Source organism: Zeugodacus cucurbitae, chromosome 6 (genome assembly GCF_028554725.1).
Source record: "Zeugodacus cucurbitae isolate PBARC_wt_2022May chromosome 6, idZeuCucr1.2, whole genome shotgun sequence".
Taxonomy (NCBI): domain Eukaryota; kingdom Metazoa; phylum Arthropoda; class Insecta; order Diptera; family Tephritidae; genus Zeugodacus; species Zeugodacus cucurbitae.
In genome coordinates, this window is record NC_071671.1 from 41,339,489 (window position 1) to 41,358,865 (window position 19,377).

Here is a 19,377-nt window from a genome sequence, read left to right on the forward strand (position 1 = left end):
CATCTTTGAAAAAATACGGTCCAATGATTCCACCAGCGTACAAACCACACCAAACAGTGCATTTTTCGGGATGCATGGGCAGTTCTTGAACGGCTTCTGGTTGCTCTTCACCCCAAATGCGGCAATTTTGCTTATTTACGTAGCCATTCAACCAGAAATGAGCCTCATCGCTGAACAAAATTTGTCGATAAAAAAGCGGATTTTCTGCCAACTTTTCTAGGGCCCATTCACTGAAAATTCGACGTTGTGGCAGATCGTTCGGCTTCAGTTCTTGCACGAGCTGTATTTTATACGGTTTTACACCAAGATCTTTGCGTAAAATCTTCCATGTGGTCGAATAACACAAACCCAATTGCTGCGAACGGCGACGAATCGACATTTCACGGTCTTCAGCCACACTCTCAGAAACAGACGCAATATTCTCTTCTGTACGCACTGTACGCATTCGTGTGGTTGGTTTAATGTCCAATAAAGTAAACTGAGTGCGAAACTTGGTCACAATCGCATTAATTGTTTGCTCACTTGGTCGATTATGTAGACCATAAATCGGACGTAAAGCGCGAAACACATTTCGAACCGAACACTGATTTTGGTAATAAAATTCAATGATTTGCAAGCGTTGCTCGTTAGTAAGTCTATTCATGATGAAATGTCAAAGCATACTGAGCATCTTTCTCTTTGACACCATGTCTGAAATCCCACGTGATCTGTCAAATACTAATGCATGAAAATCCTAACCTCAAAAAAATCACCCGTTAGATATAGATATAGATATAGATATAGATATAGATATAGATATAGATATAGATATAGATATAGATATAGATATAGATATAGATATAGATATAGATATAGATACAGATATAGACATAGATATAGATATAGATATAGATATAGATATAAATATAGATATAAATATTTCAATTTTCAAATTTCTTCTCCATCTTAGAGTGATTCAATCATTCCTTCGGCTTGATGCAGATTATAAGGTTTTAACGCTTTTATTCGCTCGCTAGAGCCATGTTAGCTAGCGAAACAGGAGGGCCCGCGCGTAGTTGAAGTTAATATTCGGATGGCATATTCTATATATTCAGATTTCCATCACCCAATTACATGAATGAAATGAAATATATGCCTATGGCTCGAATAGTACTTTTCATAAAGCCCACCAATTAGCACATTGGATGAGAAAAAAATCCGTCATTAATTTTTTCGTAATTAGATATGTTGGGTAATTATTTGAAGAATTGGGAGTCGGTAGTATTGAAATGATTTAAGATATCAATGAAACATAACACCTTAGTATCGTTTGCTTTAAAATAGTCTTTGTGCCATGTGACATGTCATAAATTCTTGCTGAACTCCTTCCAATTACACAATATAAGATAATATTCGCCGTCGACGCACAGTGGGGCCAATGGAGATCATTTCTCGGATTAATTAACTGGAGCTTTATTTTTATAATTTTTGATTATTTTATATTTTATTCAAATCCAGTTAGTCACAACAAATAGTTTTTAAGAAGATTTGGATGCAGCTGTAATATTAAAATAATGGTTTACTATATATGACTATAGAATTGAAGCAATTCCAAAAAGTTCTTATTTAATATCGATGTCATCTGTATCTAAACTCTCATTGTAATAATTGTCACCTTCACTAACATCATCATCGTCTTCGTCGACGTCATCATCATCATCATCATTATCATCATCATCAACATCTTCACTATCATCATCGCTATTTCCATACTCATCACTTATAATTAAATCGACAGCCTCTTCTGGTAAATTTTGCAAGTTCTTTTTTGGCAATCTTCGCATGCTTGAAATTATTGGATCTGAGGTTAAAAAAAAAAGAATTGAGAATATCTTGATTAGACTTTTCGCGGCTGCACTTTCTTGAATGGAATTCCCGATATTTTTTAAAATCTTTATTGCGAGCTTCTTGTGCTTCTTCTGATAATTGGCCAATAGGCAAAAGTGCGTTATCAATAATTTCAGGTCCGTGTATAAAGTATTTGTGCAAAGTCGGGGGCATGTTGTACCACGGATACAACTTAACAAAAAGTTTTGCTGTTTTACGTGAAAAAAATCGAAATTTTTTGTTGTTTATTTCATACCCACTAGATACCACAATTAAAAGAATGTGCATTTGCTTTATCAAATTTAAATTTATAGAGGTTATTTCAGCAGACTTTTCTGCATTTTGAAAAAAACGTCTGGCGGTATTACCATCATTTGTGTTTCCAAAGCCAGGTTTTGGTTGGTCCACTATTAATCCTAAAGTTTCTTTAAATTGCTTCTGAATTTTTCGCTTCGTCTCAGAAACGATTTGTTTTTCTGAATCGGTTCTAGCTTGCCATTTCTGTATCGGCAATTTGTATGAAATATGTAGGAGGCTTTCAAAAAATCTAATCCAGCCGTGAAGAATAGATAAGCCAAATTTCAAGTTTTCTACATTTACAGGTCTTTCGATCATGTCTTCTATATTGTTAAAATCCTTAGTAGTTGCCCCACATAAATAGCACTTTTGTGTTGATGTAGTTCCAGTTAAAGCATTGCACACCTTCCCATCAATCATTGTCAAAATTAATTTGTGATCCACATATACAACTTTGTCATTAACTAGTATAATTGTACAAATTAAATTCTTAATTTCTTGTTCTACCCTTTCCTTTTCCGTAATCGCCACAGATTTGGTTTCCTTCACAAATTCAATTTTTAGGGGCCTACAAAATCTAGTTGATGATGGTCGAGGATTTTTCCAAATTACTTGTTCAGCCAACATAAGTTTTAGAGGCACAATTGTAGTTAAAAATACGGAGGAATCGATACCATCACATCCATGAAAAGCTTGCTTGTACGAACTGTGACCAGAGCTTCCATCAAATCCCCATTTAGTATACAGTTGGAGTTTTTGGTTAATTAACGAGTCAATACGGTTTTCATGAATTTGTATTAATCGTTCTGCTGTGTGGTTTAATAGTGCTTGTAAACTTACTTCAGCGGAAGTTTCGCTTATTGTAATGCACCGATATTCTGGATAGCACTGTTTTTTCTCGTTTTGTATAATTTTATATGACGGAAACTTATCTGGAGCAGATTGTCTAACAACATTGTATTGGTAGCGAGATAGCTTAGCTTCTACGAAGACAGCTAGAGCTTTAAGATTTGACATTTTTGTACTGACTATAGGTTTCTTTAAACTTTCATTAAACCTTTTGGCTGTTGATGGTGAAAAATGTACGATACTACGTATCGCTTTTGATTTTTCTACGGAGCCGGTTGTTCTTAATTTAGTTTCTGCTGCATGAAGTAAAACTAGTAACTCTGTGGTATCTCTTAAAAATTTAGTTTTTTTTAATTTAGACGAATCACTAGAGTCACTAAATGAAATTTCTTTTCGACCTCTTTTACATGCTTGACCTAGTGGAAACCCAATTGACGATTGTAGCCAATTCTTATTAATATCAGATAGAAATCTATCTTCCCTTCTATGGGCCTTAAACTCAAATACAAATTTTTTTATTCGTTCATTGAAAACTTGAGAGTTGTCTTCAGAATAACCAGTACGTTTTTTTAGCTCTTCTTTTAAATGCATGATTTTATCATCCATTGTCCTACAACTGACACAATTGAAAATATTGTACAAGCTGAGGCGAGTAAAAAAAACGACGTTTGAGCATGTTCCTGCAAAATTTAATCACATGACTCTTAAAATATGGTATATTAAAACAAAACAAAAAATAAAAATATAAAATAACAACAACAAAAGCAACGAAACTCCAACAATATAAACAACAACAGTAAATGTAACAACAAAAACAACAACAAAACCGTTAGGCGCACAAGCTACAGTCCAGAAGCAAATTTAATTTATAAATTGCATACGGAATATTATTACAAATGCGAGGATATCTTCTGAGGCGCACTGATGCGCAACCTAAATTTCTCTAAAATAACATTTAATTGTTCAGGCTTTCCAATGGTGTTTAAATCTTATCTGAACTCAATTGAACTACCAACTTTTTGTCTACTTAAACTAAGAAAATTAATTTTTTTTTGGACTCCATATATATAATCTCAAAAAAACATACTTTTGCAATTATAACTTTACACACAATTTAGCAAACTAGTTCAATTATTACCTGAGTTTGATGGTTCCATGGTTAAGTTTTACAAATTTTTAGAATTACTTTACAAAAACACAATTTACGTACAAAAGATCTGCGGCTTTAAAAAACAAAAAATTAGATTTTTGTTTCACAAATATCAAGTTTGTAGCTTCACTACGTAAGCACTATTACGTATTTGACATTTATTTTTTTGCTTACTGATGTAGAATTTTGTGTACTTTAAGCAAGTATACTTAGTTTTGAAGGATCTTCATATATTTTTTTTTAATTAATCCGAGAAATGATCTCCATTGGCCCCACTGTGCGACGGTTCTGCACTTTTCAAGATAGAAATTATTCAATGCGGATAATGCGTATGCGTAGAGTTCACTCGGATGACTGTCGATTGAACTCTGAAGTGAATTATTTATTATATAATTTATAGAAGTGCCTTGTAAAGGTGAGCACTCAAACATATGACTTCAATTCTATGTTCAGCCTGTCACAATACATTTCTTTAACGATATATTAACTGATATACTCTAATATTTTAATTTTTTACACTTATACAAATTTTATTTTTTTATCTTATTTTTTCTTTATTAAATTTAATCTTTAACTCACGAGTATATTTACCATAATATAGATTTACCATAAAATAGATTGCATAAATATAATATATTACATTGAATTGTATAACAGTTTTGAGAGATCAGTCTGTAGTCTCAGCATAACGCATTTCACTTCTCATTTATTTAACCAAATAAATTTGGTACAAATAACTTCTTCTTTGTCTTTTGATGTTTGACGCGCACGACTGGCGCGTAGTAGACGTAATCACCATAAGTTGAGGCAACATCTTTACGTCGTATGTCACTACTGCTTACGGGTGTGATACGACCATCACTTATGTAATAATAACCAGCAGGTAAATGTCTATCCAGCACGTGATTGCCATTATCGAAACTATCGAAATCATAAAACGATTGAGCGAAACTGTGACTGACTTTCGTGAGGATTAAGATGAAGATAAAGTTGTTCATGGTAAGCAAGCGCTGTAAGATTTAACAGATAATTATTTTCAATATTTGTTTACTGTCTCAAACTAATTGCATTGCAATAAATAATTTAATTATTTTTTCAACTTTCAGCACTTTCAACAAAACTCACCGAATAATTCATTTTTATTAATAAATAATTTTAATTTTTAGCACACTGTTGAGTTCCGCTTTCGGGCTCTTCAATTTTTGATTGTCTTCAGCTCAGCTTTTGACTGAATTTATAACTCGCCAAATGTCGCTTTTATCATTTGGACAATTGTTATGCTTTTTCAATTTTGTTTAGAAAGACACACAAAACAAAAGCACGAAAATTAAATAAAAAATCCCAAAAAGTTTGCGTAAAATTTCACGACAGTTCCGAGTTTTTTCATTCACACCTTTTAAAACAGGAATGTGAATCACAAATACTAAAAAGTCAAATATATAGTCCCCCTCATACATTTAAAAATAACTTTAGTTTCAAGCGCCACCGCGAAGTTTAATTAATTTATTTGGTTTTTAGCATTTAAGTGCTCAATCGTCTGGAAATTTTTTGGGTTTGCTGTTATTCAATCAAAGTCACGGAAATCTAGCACGATAAAACCGCAGTTTTTTTAACTCAATACCAAATACGTTACGCGTATTAGAAATCGAATATCGTGTATCAAAACAGCGGGATCTTGTCGAATACTCTTTCTTCTAAGCTCCTAAGCTATATAATCGATTTAAATTTAACGATACGTATGTACTTTGAAATATAATAGGGCGTCGAAGAAAGTCTTTTCAATTGGACATCTTTTAGATATATATGTATTTTGGATTTTTATCTATACTAATATTATAAAGAGGAAAGGTTTGTTTTTTTGTTTGTTTGTCTCGAATAGGCTCCGAAACTACTGAACCGATTTGAAAAATTCTTTCACCGTTGGAAAGCTATACTATCCCTGAGTGACATAGGCTATATTTAGTTTAAAAAAATAGGGTTCCTTACCAAAACTCCGATAATGTAAAAAAAATACCAAAAAACTTTCTTTAATCGCGAATGCTGCGAAAACGATTGAAGATATAACAAAGTGATGTACTACAATTTTGTATCATTATCTACAAAAAACGTCGCGACATCATATCTCTAACTATTATAGTTTTGTCACAATAAGCGATTTTATATAAATAAATTAATTAAAATACCACTACTTGAAAAGGCTCTTTATTTGTACCTTAGTATGAATCCTTATCGAAATAAATGATTTATTATTTAAGATCGCTTCAAAACCTTTATATAACTTTTTGAATTATTAGATTCTGACATTCCATTCAAAAGGTATCACAAGTTAAAAATTTTGAAAAATATCCGCTAGGCGGCTAACTATGCGTTGTCGAGTTGTAGGCGTCACTCGGGCACGGAGGGGGGTTAAGATCACTCGCGCGGTCGGCTCCTTACTGAATGGTCGTGTGTGGAATTAAAAAAAATTGTCGCTTGATAATAATATAATATAAAATTTAATTGCTGTTAAACGAGAACGCCCAAACCAATCTGGCTAATTTTAGTCTTGAAACATTCGTGGAAGGCCAGAAAAAGATTAGAAAGTGAGTAAAAATGGAAAAATTGCGAGGAAAATAATAATAAGAGAATTTTATTCGTGTTGACAAGAAAAATATAAAAAGAGAAAACAAAAAAATAATATTTTGAAGGTTGTCATTGTTGCTTTGTTAAAATATTTGTGTTATTGTTCAATTGTATAAGGTTGTGACAATAGCCCAAAACAATTTGTAACAAATAAGGAAAGGCTAAGTTCGGGTCCAACCGAACATTTTATACTCTCACAATTTATTGATGTAATTTTATTAAGATAACACACAATTTTACCTATATATTCGACATAAAGTCCAATAGAAAATCATCATATATAGTATATGAGGGCTGATGTAATTCCAGAACAATTTCACTCATTTTCACCACCAAGGTTAACGGGAATAGGGGCGACTTGGAACCTGTTAGTAGGCAAACATACGGCACATTCGGCCTTGAAATTACTCCTAAATTGCAAATGAACGAAACACCAGTCAGCAAAATCGTCAAAAATAGCGCTTTAACGAAAATTTTCCCAGGACTTTAAAAGATCTTGATTGTCGATGAACGTTTTTGGTGGAGCCAGGATTCTGTTAGCAGGTGATTTACGCCAGACTCTTCCAATTATTCCTGGGTCAACTGTTACTGACGGGCTAATCGCATGCCTAAAGTCATTTAATTTGTGGCGACACATAAAGTATCGTTAATTAACAACTAACATATGAGTGTTTTTGCAACAATATCAAATTGCGATTGTAGAAGCAGTTAGAAATGGTAGGGTCGCAGTCGACACCTCTATGGATTAATAGCATTTCCAACAGATTTCTGTCACTTCATTGACTCGAAAGAGAAGTTTTCCTGACATGAAACCTCAATATGATAACCATAAATGACTAATTGAATGACCTATATTGGTGGAAAAAAAGATATCGATGATCTTAATGCGACAATTTAGAATTTCGGTCCAAGAGAGTTGACACAGCTACAAACCAGGATGACGTAGTCAATTATCCCAAACTATTTAAAATTGCCTGTACTATCACCACTCACTTTGCAATTAAAAGTAGTGTGAGTTGTCATCATGCTGCGTAACATAAATCAACCTCGAGTAATCAATATCGTGGACCAAATTAATTTAATGTATACCTTAGCCACAAAAACGTGTGGCCGGGTGTGCTAGTTTATGATAACTTAACTCATCATGCATACCGTTAAACGATAAAAGTGTATCATTTAATTGAACGCCTGTGCTGTCACTTTTACCAATCTGGCAAAAGTGTGAAAATCTTTATTAATGCAACGAATTCATTATCAGATTTATCTATTCAATATATTTATAGTGCAATAATCCCACTGCAATGTTCAAATATACAATACATATTGAAATTCCACATCTCTTCATCTGCAATTAGCAGCTAGAAAAAGTTAATAAATGCTGATTAATATAATTGACAAACATATTTTCAATTGTACCTAAAATACATAACGAAATCTTGAACACTTAAAACGAGAAAGGGCTTAGCTTGAAATCTATTTGAAAGCTCAAACTTTTATAGTAATGTAAACAAAGCCTTTCTTTCGTTCATGTCGTCACAAATAATTATAATATAAATTTCTGTCAAGCACACTCCATTAAAAATAACGGTACAAAATTGTCGTAATGTCTATTTGTATAATTTTTACTGAATAGTGAGGGTTTCATGACCTAACTTGAAAGGGATTAAATTTCGGAGCACAAGAATGCTGTTAAGGAAGAATAGTGAGGACAATAATAATAAGTAGTATATTAAAATAATTTATATGCCATTCAATCCATTTAATTGCCATCAAATATTCTTATACATATCTATTTAGTGCAATACAAACTCTCTATTACGAAAAACAGGAACTTCAATAAGAAATGCATTAAATTATTCAGATAAGTATGTGTGCTCAAATACTCCTATATTTCCATATGTATCAGTGGTAGATTATGTAAAACAACTACGATTATTTAGTACAAATGTAAGTTTGTTTTTGCAATTTCATGAATATTCAAAATATGTACATATTTGATTAACTGTATAAACAAAAATATGTATTTACATACATACTTATATACGTACATATATGTAATATATGCCAGAATGCTTTTGTTGCGGCATTTGCATAGAATATTCAAACAATTATAACAACCATGCAATATTAAAATTCACACTTTTCCGCAAAATTGATTGAAAGCCCAACCTTATACTTTATAAGAATCTGCCGACTTTCATGAACATTTCATCCACAAAGTCAATTAGATATAATGGTATTAAAATTGAGAAGTAGTATGGATGTATACGATGGATGTCAAAGATGTCGCTGTATGATATATTACACTGGTTCCGAAATAGACGAAACTGTAGTAGGTTAAACTGGAAGACCCCCAACGGGCGTGCAATAAGTCCCCGTATAACATTAACAACCACTTTGCATATTCATTGAAATATACTCCTCTAACACCACTCTCAATATGATCCGACCATGTCGAATCTATTTTCTTGTTTACAATACCTCTAAGGTTTTTAATTCTTTCAATCCAATTAGAGTCTGTAAGAGCGTTACAACAACCATAGTGTTTTTGGTATTTTGTTATTTACACTTTCTATCCCTTTCGGCGCTTACATACTCATTTTATTGATTAATGGTAATTGCCCGCTCTTATTTATGTATCGAACCCGTATTTAAATACCATATACATACATATGTTGAATTGCCGGCACCCGATGTATTTTTTGTATTCGTCCGATAACGGAATGTCAAATCTATTACTTCGGATAAGGAATTAAAAGCATCGTTTCCTCTTCTGTATCTTCCAATCAGTGGGCTGCAAAGTGATCGTATTTTAGTTTTTCCGAGGTTTTATATTGAGCGAATTGTACAGGTATATGTTATATAGGGTATTCGGGTATTGACCACAGTTTATTCGGACATATTATTTTTTTTACTTTAACAGGACACATTGTTTTCAAAAAAAAATCAGCGAAAGGCACTGAATTCCTCATATTCAGAACCTGAGAACCTGTGCTTTGTTTAAATATTGTACCATGAAAAAATCAAATGGACTTCAAAATTGTGCTTATAGTAAGTAGGCGTGGTTGTAAACCGATTTCAAACTGCTGTGCTTTAGCTTTTGCTGTGTGTTGTTGATTAGAATTGTTCGCTGAGAGCAAAACATTGCATTGTCATGTTAAATGAACGAATGACTTGAAACAAGGAGTAAGCCTGCTCCGTGCAGCAGTTTATTATGTAATAAAACTAGAAGCACAAATAAAACAAATTGATGCAGTAGTTCCTGGGGTATGGTTTTCGACTCAAAAGTCGGCATTACAACACCTATTCTCCATTTTTAATACCAATTTGAGATTTTTGTTCTCGCCGTCTAGAGTCGAGTTATTGTTGTTGTTTTAACGATTATCCAGCTCTGTTGAAACGGACAGTATAAGCCTAGTTGTCATCGAGGTCATCTAAAGGGAGGCCCAGGAACCGTGATGTTTCGATAGGGTCGGACCAAAGGGAAAGGGGTGTTTGATGAGTTGGGTTCGTTGGGCATGCAAAGAGACTCATGCGGAGACTCATAACATGCAGAACATATATTCTGTATGTCACGAGTTCAGTCTTAATAAATAAGAGGTTAACCTGCTACAGTATCTAGAACGAAGTTGCGCAAGGGTTACTATGGTTTCATGTGACGCGATCATCACCTGCTATCTAGAATCGTGTGTTTATTGACGTTGATTTCGCCCATCTGCAATACCAATATTCTCTGATGCCTAATGAACTTGTATACGACGTATCATGAGGATACCTCAATTTTTACTCAAGTTGTCGCTTCTACCGACGAACTGGCAAACCGTACTTTTATAACGGCTACTTACAGATTCTATCTTTTTAAAGACTCACAACGAACTCTTATAATTAATAACATTTATTAAGCCGGATAGGTTTTAAGTTATACAACAGCTGTATGCATACTGGTATATAACTTTATAACATTAACGTTTTAAGTTATATTGATCTATGAATTACTTCTATTCTTTCTTAAGCAGCAGATGGCCCTTGGGTCTCAACTTGTTCTTTAGAACATTCTCTTTGGCAGTTTCCTGTTCAGCTTGTATGCGAGCATATCGTTCCTTCGCGAAATCCAGTTCGCTACTTAGTGTCACAATTTTAGCAGCGATCTCTTGTTGTTTCTTCAATCGGCGTTTTTGGTTAGACTACAAAATTATAATGAATATTGACTATTTAAATTTTATGTAATTAAAATTTTTCTATTACATACACCGAGGGGAGTTGGTCGGCCGTCCAAGAAAGTGTAGTCGGGCAAATTAGTTAAGGGCCCAAAAGCATTTGGATTTCCCGGCAGTCCATTTTGTTCACGCCACTTTTGATCGAGAGCACGTATCACCGTGCAGGAAAATTTACGTGTGGCTAAATGATAAAGAGGAAACAGCATTTATGTTAGATACATTATTTGGATTCTGTAGCAAAATTCTACTTACTTCTCAAATTTTGAGGAATATTTACCAAATATTGTGTCGCTTTGAGCATTTTCAATTATTTAACCACAATCAAAAACAAGTATGAAAAAAATTTAAAAACATGTTTAAGATGTCAAAATCAGCTGAGTTCTTCCATTTAGTTTTCGAACTTGGCATCACTGTTCACGTTTTGTAAAGATGTAAATAAACAATACAATGAACTATTTTTGTTAAAGTGAATTCTGGTGAAATTATACATAGTAGATTGCATGGCGGAACGTTTAAATATCAAACTGAAACAGCCTAATCCTCTGTTTGAAAAATGGCTCGAGAAATGGTTAGAAGACGCAGAGCGTCGTAATGCGAAATCACAGCACAAACTTCGCGAGGCATTGATAGCTCTTCGTAGCTATCCACTTCCATTGTCTTCAGGAAGAGAATGTGCTATTCTTAGAGGTTTCGGCAGCACTCTATGCAATCTTATCGACGAGGAACTTCAATTGTACCGAGAAAAACAAAAAAATACTCCTTTAGAACCTGCTATGAAGACATTCGAATCCGATGTTAAACAACTCGTCGAATCCGTCAAAAAAACCAAACGGAAGGAATCTCCAAATAAATTAAAACCGAAAATAACTAAAAAAGAGCAGAAAGCAATAGCTGAAGAAGAAGAACGTCAAAAACAAGTCTTTATGAGTCCAGGTAGTTTTCGTATAATATTACTTGTTGATACACAGGAAACTAGTGGTAAAAACAAACGTACTTTAGATCAAACACGTAGTTATTTGGAAAGTTTTGAGGTATTGTATGAGGTACGCCGTTTGACAATCGGAGATTTCCTTTGGATTGCACGTGACCAAGACGGTAATGAACTTGTTCTCCCATATATTGTGGAGCGTAAACGGTTTGATGATTTAGCCTCGAGCATACGCGACGGTCGATTTCATGAACAAAAACATCGCTTACGTCAATGTGGAATACAAAATGTGATTTACTTAGTAGAAGACTATGGCGATAATGAACATCTTGGTTTGCCTATGGAATCCTTGCAGCAGGCAATTGTTAATACACAAATACATTCGGGATTTAAAATTGTTCATACCCAAAACAACTTTCGTTCCATGAAACATTTACAAAGTGTCACGAAAACATTGATTCGCTGTTTTAAAGATAAAGTTCTGCTTAGCACAACTAAGGAAGAATTGCGACCGTGTCGTGTGTCTGCAGACATGGTTGGGCTGCTGAAATTTCGTGCTTTGTATGAGGATTCGGCGCGAGGAGCACAATTGACAGTGCGCGAAATATTTGTGCAACAATTACTACAATTACACTCCTTATCACTGGAAAAAGCACTAGCCATTGTTGAAGTATACCCCACACCCCGATTACTATTTGATGCTTACGAATCATGTGTAACTGAGAAAGAGGCTCGTTTGTTGTTGAGCAAAATAACTTGTGGACCATTGCAAAGACCCTTGGGAGAGAAAATTAGTCAGACTGTTTTTGATTTCTATAAGACTGAGTTTTAAGGATTGCTTTTACAAATACTTAAATATTTAGTCATACATGCTGCGTCGTATAATTGGTGGAAAACATTTTTATATCAGCAAGTTTAAACAAATAAAAGCACATGTAGATATATATTGTTAAGACATTGTTATATAAATAAATAATTATTTGCAATTTGCATAAATACTTGCGTTTAAATATTTTTAATTAAACTGCTTTGTGATAGTGCTTCCAATTTCTTCAATAACAGTGCTGCATCAGCAAACAACAACAAGTTTAAAGTATAAAGTTTTATTTTGGACATTTAAGCTCAAGATCTGTACAACTGTATTAAATAACTGCTTTTAAATAAAACAATATTTGTACTAACTTGAATTTACAATTGAATTACAATTTACTATGAAAATTTATTGAATATTACTAAAACACAAGTCTTGCTTTTGTATTCTACGGAACCTGTATGCTATCGAATTATTTGTGCAACCTTATTTAACATTAATAAAGCATTAGTTATAATATATATATATACGTCTTTCAATTTAAATAAATTTTTTTGTTCAAAATCTTATTCATATACTCTTACAAAAAATGCAGTGGTTAAGTAATTGCAGCAAAATGGCAACGATGTTGAGAATAAGAACTGTTCCCATACCAAACGAACTGTCAATTTGACATTAACTAATTTACTTACACGTCCCTGGAGTTTTTCTCTAATCATTGCACGAGATTAACTTTAGTTAAATTTATTTTAATTCTGCTTTCCATTAAAATAAGCACATTAGTAAAATGTCAACAAGGACCAACACAATTGAAAGGAACAGCAATGGCAACACAAAGTCATTACATCTTTCCGAAATTTGCTCTAGGGCGTTAAAAGCAAATTCCGAATGGCCAGATAAGGTGAGTTGATAATGCATACAAAGGTGGAATGAATTGTGCAGCAAGTTTATTTAAATATGCATATTTAATTAAAAAGTACCAAAGTCACTTTTATACATATGTTTGCATTCGCAGGATGAATTTTTGGACGTTATCTACTGGGCTAGACAAATATTTGGCATACTCTTAGGCATAGTATGGGGTATAGTGCCATTAAAGGGCTTCCTAGGATTAGTACTGTAAGGAATCTATCGATAACTACATATCCAGAGTATATTCGTTTATTGCTATTCGTCTTGTTGCAGATTCGCTGGTATTAGTTGTGGCATAGTGTACCTTTACTCCATTAATTTCCAAGGTATTGACGAAGAGGCTTACGGTGGTGCTTGGGAGCTGGTTAAGGAAGGTTTTATGACGTCATTTGCCGGTTTTCTGGTGACGTGGATAATTTTCTATACTGGCCTGCATTATGATACAATAATGGCTGAGAAGGAGCTGTCATAAAGCGATTGAAATATGAAGGATTTGCGTATTTGTTGCACCCGTAAACAACAGATTGAAAGACATCCTCAAACTAGCTTTCGAATGTATTAATTAAAATTCTTCCCCAATATGAATGCAATATGTTAATAGACGCAGTATATTGCCAACATAATTTAACATTATGAAGCAGTGACCGATTTTCCCTAAATATCTAAGCAGTTCCTTACAGTTAAATATAAAGCTTTCGACCAACATAATATTAGAACTATTAGTTAATACAATTAGAAAATTTACGACAAATATGTATTGTAATTATATACTGAGATTCGTTCCTCACACGTTTCTGCATTTCTCAGCATTTTATTTTACGTGCTGCTTAAATGTACCACTATCCATACGTGTTTAAATTTTTCTATGAAAAAATAAACATTTAAATACCGTTAGTTCTTAAAACATGTTTTTGCCTTTAATTCATTTTTTATTACAAATCTTCATAAAATTGTAAAGAAAAAATTATTTTAAATCAACTATGAGCAATGCTTAACTAATAATCCATAGTTTCGACACTACTACTATCGCCAGTCCCGTTACCATTTTGCGTCGCACCGTTTTGACTCAATTCCAGTTCAAAGTTTTCGGGCAGTTGTCCACTTTGTAGTATACGTGACAGCCGTTCCACTTCTTGTAGTGAGTTTGCTCTTTTTATCGCATCTCTTATGCGTTGCAAGTCTTCTGGATTGGCAGTTCTTGCAGCTACATTTACACCAGACTTGCCGCTCGCTTCTGCGGCTGCTACTGAGGCGTTTAACTTCGATTTCTTTGCTACTTCTTTCAACATATCTTTACCTTGTTTGGTACGGAAATATTCTTGAGCTTCGATGCGATCCTTCCGCTTGATCTTTCTAAAATCTAATAAACGCAGTTGAGGAAATTTGAAAGCCATGTACTCTCGGTAATATGGCTTTGTTGAAACAGGATTTACAAGTAAGCATAGCGTTTCAAGACGAGGTAGCAAAGCAAGTGGCTCTAAATCACTCAATTCTTGTAAATTATTTCCAGTTAGGATAACTGAACTTAAATTGGGCACTGCTTCATGTAAGCCTTCGCCAATACGCAGGATACGATTATTATTAAGTAGTAGACATTTCAGACGCGGCAAAAATGGTATACCATCCAATTTACGCAAATCATTGTCAGACAGATCTATTGTATCAAATTGATCTAATGTGGCTCCTAAATTCTCGATCTGTGGAATTTTGTAACCGCGCAAATCCAATTCCCGTTCCCGGCATGGATTTATATATTGCATGGACTGATTGACGAGCTCCGGTGTTAGTTTCACCATGTTTAAAAATTTTATAGCGTATGTGTGACAGTATGCTTGTTACCACTTTAATGTAATATTTAATATACTACTTTTACCGTGAAATTATCCGATTATCATAGAAATATCAAAACAATTGAAAACTACAATGAGGACAAGCGTCAGATACTGCAAAAAAAACTACATTTGACAGCCGCATGTCAAAAAGGACAGTGCTGCCCAATTCAAATAAAAAAGAACACGGTTGCATTACAAAGTCTATTTTAGAAATCCCAACTGGAATATTCTTTCTGTTTGGACTTTAATTAATGCTACTAACGTCTAAATAAAATAAAACGATTAATAATTTTTTGAAATTTTATTTTGTAATTATTATTATTGTTTTGTGAAACATTTTTTGTTGTGTTTACACTAATCTTATATGATGTATTTAATTATTTATTTCAACTATATGTGTTTTCAGTGCAGTTGATTTTTTATTTAATATTGCAAGGTGGGGACTAGAAATTTTTTGTTCAATATTCCAAACCGACAATTTAACCCAAATGCTTTCTACATAAAGAAATGCTTATTATGTCAACGCTCTTACTTTATCGTATATTGTTGTTTTATCTTATTATAATTTAAGTTGAATTTTACATTTTTCTATGTGTCAAATTCGTAATTTTAAATTTCATATAAATTGAACTGTTTTTTGTTTTGCATTATTGTGGCATTCTTTTAATATATTGCATAAAAGTTACAGATAATAAAAGCCCGTAACTGTTTTAATTTAAAAATTAGAAAAAATTTGTTTAAACTCGTTGATTTGTTTGTACAAATAAAAAATCTGGAACACGTCTCTGGTTTAGCACACAAAATAAAAAAGAAAAAACATTTATATTTTTAATAAATGCATTTTAAGATTGTCATTTTTATCATTATAATTATATTAATATTTAGAATTTACTTGTGAGTTAGTGGAAAATAAACTCATTTTGACAAAATAATGCAAAATGTATGAACAACAAAAAAAAGTAGCAAAAGCGCATTACCCCTATCGCCAAAATTTAAAACAATAAATTTTGAGTTTTTCAACTAAGCCCCAAAATACAAAATCACTTCGAAAAATTTTCATGTTTTACTACGTATACTTAAAAAACAACCGCACAAACTTATTGCGTTCGAATGGAAGCAGTTATAAAAATATAAATGTAGGTATAATATATATTTGCACATACAAATGCACAGATTAATTTTCGGTTTATAAATTAACGTTAAATCGTCGTTGAAATAAGTATTTTCCGTAAGTTACCGCATATTTTTCTTTTGTTTCTTTAAATAGCCATCGTTTATTCTTTTATTTATTCCCTTTATTGTAGGTTATTTATTTGTTCATAAAATATGATTGGCACTTAAAATCAATACATACATATTTAGATAATTAGAAATGTTTATCAGCATATGTAAATACGTACAAGTTTAGTTAATATAAAACGCGCGCACACACACACCTTATATGTTTGTTTTTTATTTTAATTATAATTTATTGTAAATGTTAGTTCAAGTCGAAATATGAATCACCACTAATATGCAATATATACATAAACTAAAAACTAAAACACATACATAACTCTTTAATATCGAAAGTTAAGGTAAATTTATAAAATTAGATAAATACAAATTTATAAACATTTGCTCATATACATATATATAATGATTTAATTTACATTTGAAATACTTTCAAATTGCAAACAATGCATATATCTCAGTAATGCATCCAAAAAATTTAAAATATAAATATTATATAAAAAAACGTTGATCAGAATTACAAAATAAGGCTGGTAAAGATTGCACAAATTGCACGAAGTCATTGAAAATAATATATAAACAATTTTAAAGCAGTTGATTACATGAAATTTTCACAATTTGTTTTCACTTTAATGCTAATTTCGCATTTGTTATTGGTTTTATTGCATATGCAATGTTTCGTAGTAACGTTTTTTCTTCCTTTAATTGTATTGCCTTATCTTAAGTTGTTTCATCCATTTTACTACATAAATCACTATCACTACCACATATTGCTGTTGTAGGTGCATCTCCTTCGCTGCAGCTCTGCATTTCACTTTGAAAATGTTTTTTATTTTTATTTTTAGTTGTCTCACAAATCAACAACATCTTCCTTTGTGTATTGTGTGTCTCTAAATAATCGTCGAGTCGAAGAGCGTTGTAGGCCTTCAACTAATGTCTCCTAGAAAAGCAATTCAGGCAGAGAAAACTTAATATTGGAATTTTAACAAAATAGCAGTTATGTGTATGAAATATGTAAATACATAAGTTGCAACAATTTAACAATTTACGCACAAAACAAGTATGTCTGTAATTAACATTAAAATTAAAAAAAAAATGTGCAATAAATTATAGTTATATTAATGGAAATTCATAAATGCTATATTTGCATGCATTGGGATCTTAAGAGTTGTACTTCAAATAATTTTGTTTTATCATTTTGTATAATAGTATCATATATGTATTATAAAAAATGAAGCTTCTTAAGTAAAATATTATAAATAAATTATTATAAAAAAAAGCAAAATTGAGGAATTTATACACACTTCCTTATTTCAGCGTTTTTGCCATTAAAGGAAATGCATAACAATTTTCATTTATTGATTTAACCTAATAACACAAGATTCTCGATACAAGCACGCTTGGTGACAACATTATTCGAAAATCTCTTCATAATATACAAAATCCAGAGAGGTTAGATAAATTCTAAAACAGCACTTTTATTTGTCTTATATAACTTTAGTATGGAATTTTAGTTCGAAAATTATTTTGTTGCAAAAATTGAATGAAAATACCCACGAGCTGCCGAAGCCTATGAAATTAAATAAATTTTATTAAATATCATTAAATTTATTCTGAGTATAACTGATTGGAATATTATTTAGCCAAGAAAAAAGTTAAAAAACTAAAACCTTGTTATGACATTTATGGGCTTCACAGTTCTATAATCTGGAAGAGTTATCGTTAGTGAAACTACATAACTTTTTAAATTTCGCGTCATGCGCAGGTATTCTAAGGGATGAGTACTCCTCATTGACTACGTGACGGCACTCCATCTGGTTTCGCAAAGGACCAAAACTGGTCTATGTGTGGCTTATTGGCTTACCAGACTAATCTAACCTAACTTAAACCCTGTTGTTAGTGTTAATGTTAATAATTCATCGGAAAAAGAGGAAAACTTGTCTTTAAATCGCAATTCATATAACTCGTGCGCTTTTATGCACATATTCAGAGATCAAAAATGTAAATTTCTCTTTTACATTTGAATAATTCGAAAATTTATGTGTCCTCCATTGTAAGGGCTCTAGAAACATATTTATGTATTATGCAGAATTTAATAAACATATTTTTATATTATATTGTTTTTTTTTTCTTAATTGCAGACATTTCTCTTTAACGCTTTAGATCCCAATGGTAATTTAGAACACGCACAATGCAACAAAACGAGATACAATACATTCATGAAAAACTTATAAATAGAACTGTGTAATATGAATAGATTTAAAGCTTAATAACGGTATAACACAAATGTTAGTTAACTTATGCAAAATGCAAATTTAGTAACAAAAATAAGGACATAGTACATAAATATACATACATAACATTAAAGTAAGCAAAATTCTTTTGAAGCGCCAAATAGTGTTTTAAGCCAGTTCACTTCGAGTTTTCTCGTTTTTTAGCAATTTCAAATGGCGAACGTCGGCGTAGAGTAAATATAAAGCTTTTTAAGTTAATTACGCTTTTATAATTTCAATTATTTTTTTTACAAATAGTTATGGTTTCTTTTTCATTAGTTTAGCACCTCATAAAGCGACCAGTCAAGCATTGATGCGTAGTTCCTGCGTGGAAAATTATACTTCACAAATGCGTATACACGTCAAAATGATTGATGGTTGTTCAAC

General features: G+C 32.4%; 7 protein-coding genes and 1 long non-coding RNA gene across 8 annotated transcripts in view; 3 read left to right on the forward strand and 5 right to left on the reverse strand.

The window, feature by feature from the left end:
* Positions 1 to 943: 943 nt before the first annotated feature.
* Positions 944 to 4,460, reverse strand: LOC128922668 (trigger factor-like). The gene is made up of 3 exons (XM_054233909.1): positions 4,337 to 4,460; positions 4,151 to 4,235; positions 944 to 1,840 (listed from the first exon to the last, which is right to left on the reverse strand). Exons 2-3 carry the CDS (start codon positions 4,167 to 4,169, stop codon positions 1,602 to 1,604), a joined length of 258 nt encoding a protein of 85 aa, XP_054089884.1. The 5' UTR covers positions 4,170 to 4,235; positions 4,337 to 4,460; the 3' UTR covers positions 944 to 1,601.
* Positions 4,461 to 4,731: 271 nt separating this feature from the next.
* On the reverse strand, positions 4,732 to 5,769 carry LOC105215223 (uncharacterized). Its single transcript, XM_011189024.3, has 2 exons — positions 5,288 to 5,769; positions 4,732 to 5,172 (listed from the first exon to the last, which is right to left on the reverse strand). Exons 1-2 carry the CDS (start codon positions 5,297 to 5,299, stop codon positions 4,873 to 4,875), a joined length of 312 nt encoding a protein of 103 aa, XP_011187326.1. The 5' UTR covers positions 5,300 to 5,769; the 3' UTR covers positions 4,732 to 4,872.
* A 252-nt stretch (positions 5,770 to 6,021) lies between these two features.
* LOC128922670 (uncharacterized) lies at positions 6,022 to 10,830 on the forward strand. Its single transcript, XR_008471849.1, has 2 exons — positions 6,022 to 9,635; positions 9,708 to 10,830. It is a non-coding gene; the product is annotated as an uncharacterized LOC128922670 (long non-coding RNA).
* LOC105215221 (39S ribosomal protein L52, mitochondrial) lies at positions 10,664 to 11,396 on the reverse strand. Its single transcript, XM_011189022.3, has 3 exons — positions 11,254 to 11,396; positions 11,034 to 11,182; positions 10,664 to 10,968 (listed from the first exon to the last, which is right to left on the reverse strand). The coding sequence occupies exons 1-3, from the start codon at positions 11,300 to 11,302 to the stop codon at positions 10,783 to 10,785; spliced, it is 384 nt and encodes a 127-aa protein (XP_011187324.1). The 5' UTR covers positions 11,303 to 11,396; the 3' UTR covers positions 10,664 to 10,782.
* Positions 11,397 to 11,501: 105 nt separating this feature from the next.
* LOC105215220 (crossover junction endonuclease MUS81) lies at positions 11,502 to 13,584 on the forward strand. The gene is made up of 2 exons (XM_054233904.1): positions 11,502 to 11,934; positions 12,001 to 13,584. The coding sequence occupies exons 1-2, from the start codon at positions 11,502 to 11,504 to the stop codon at positions 12,759 to 12,761; spliced, it is 1,194 nt and encodes a 397-aa protein (XP_054089879.1). The 3' UTR covers positions 12,762 to 13,584.
* On the forward strand, positions 13,404 to 14,556 carry LOC105215224 (GEL complex subunit OPTI). Its single transcript, XM_011189026.3, has 3 exons — positions 13,404 to 13,641; positions 13,756 to 13,859; positions 13,926 to 14,556. Exons 1-3 carry the CDS (start codon positions 13,528 to 13,530, stop codon positions 14,122 to 14,124), a joined length of 417 nt encoding a protein of 138 aa, XP_011187328.1. The 5' UTR covers positions 13,404 to 13,527; the 3' UTR covers positions 14,125 to 14,556.
* On the reverse strand, positions 14,539 to 15,448 carry LOC105215225 (probable U2 small nuclear ribonucleoprotein A'). The gene has a single exon (XM_011189028.3). The coding sequence runs from the start codon at positions 15,446 to 15,448 to the stop codon at positions 14,648 to 14,650; it is 801 nt and encodes a 266-aa protein (XP_011187330.1). The 3' UTR covers positions 14,539 to 14,647.
* LOC105215227 (F-actin-uncapping protein LRRC16A) overlaps positions 15,444 to 19,377 on the reverse strand; it is a 76,887-nt gene continuing 72,953 nt past the window's right edge. Inside the window, 1 exon segment of the mRNA XM_054233903.1 lies at positions 15,444 to 17,657. Coding sequence (XP_054089878.1) covers positions 17,568 to 17,657 — 90 coding nt within the window. The 3' untranslated portion in view covers positions 15,444 to 17,567.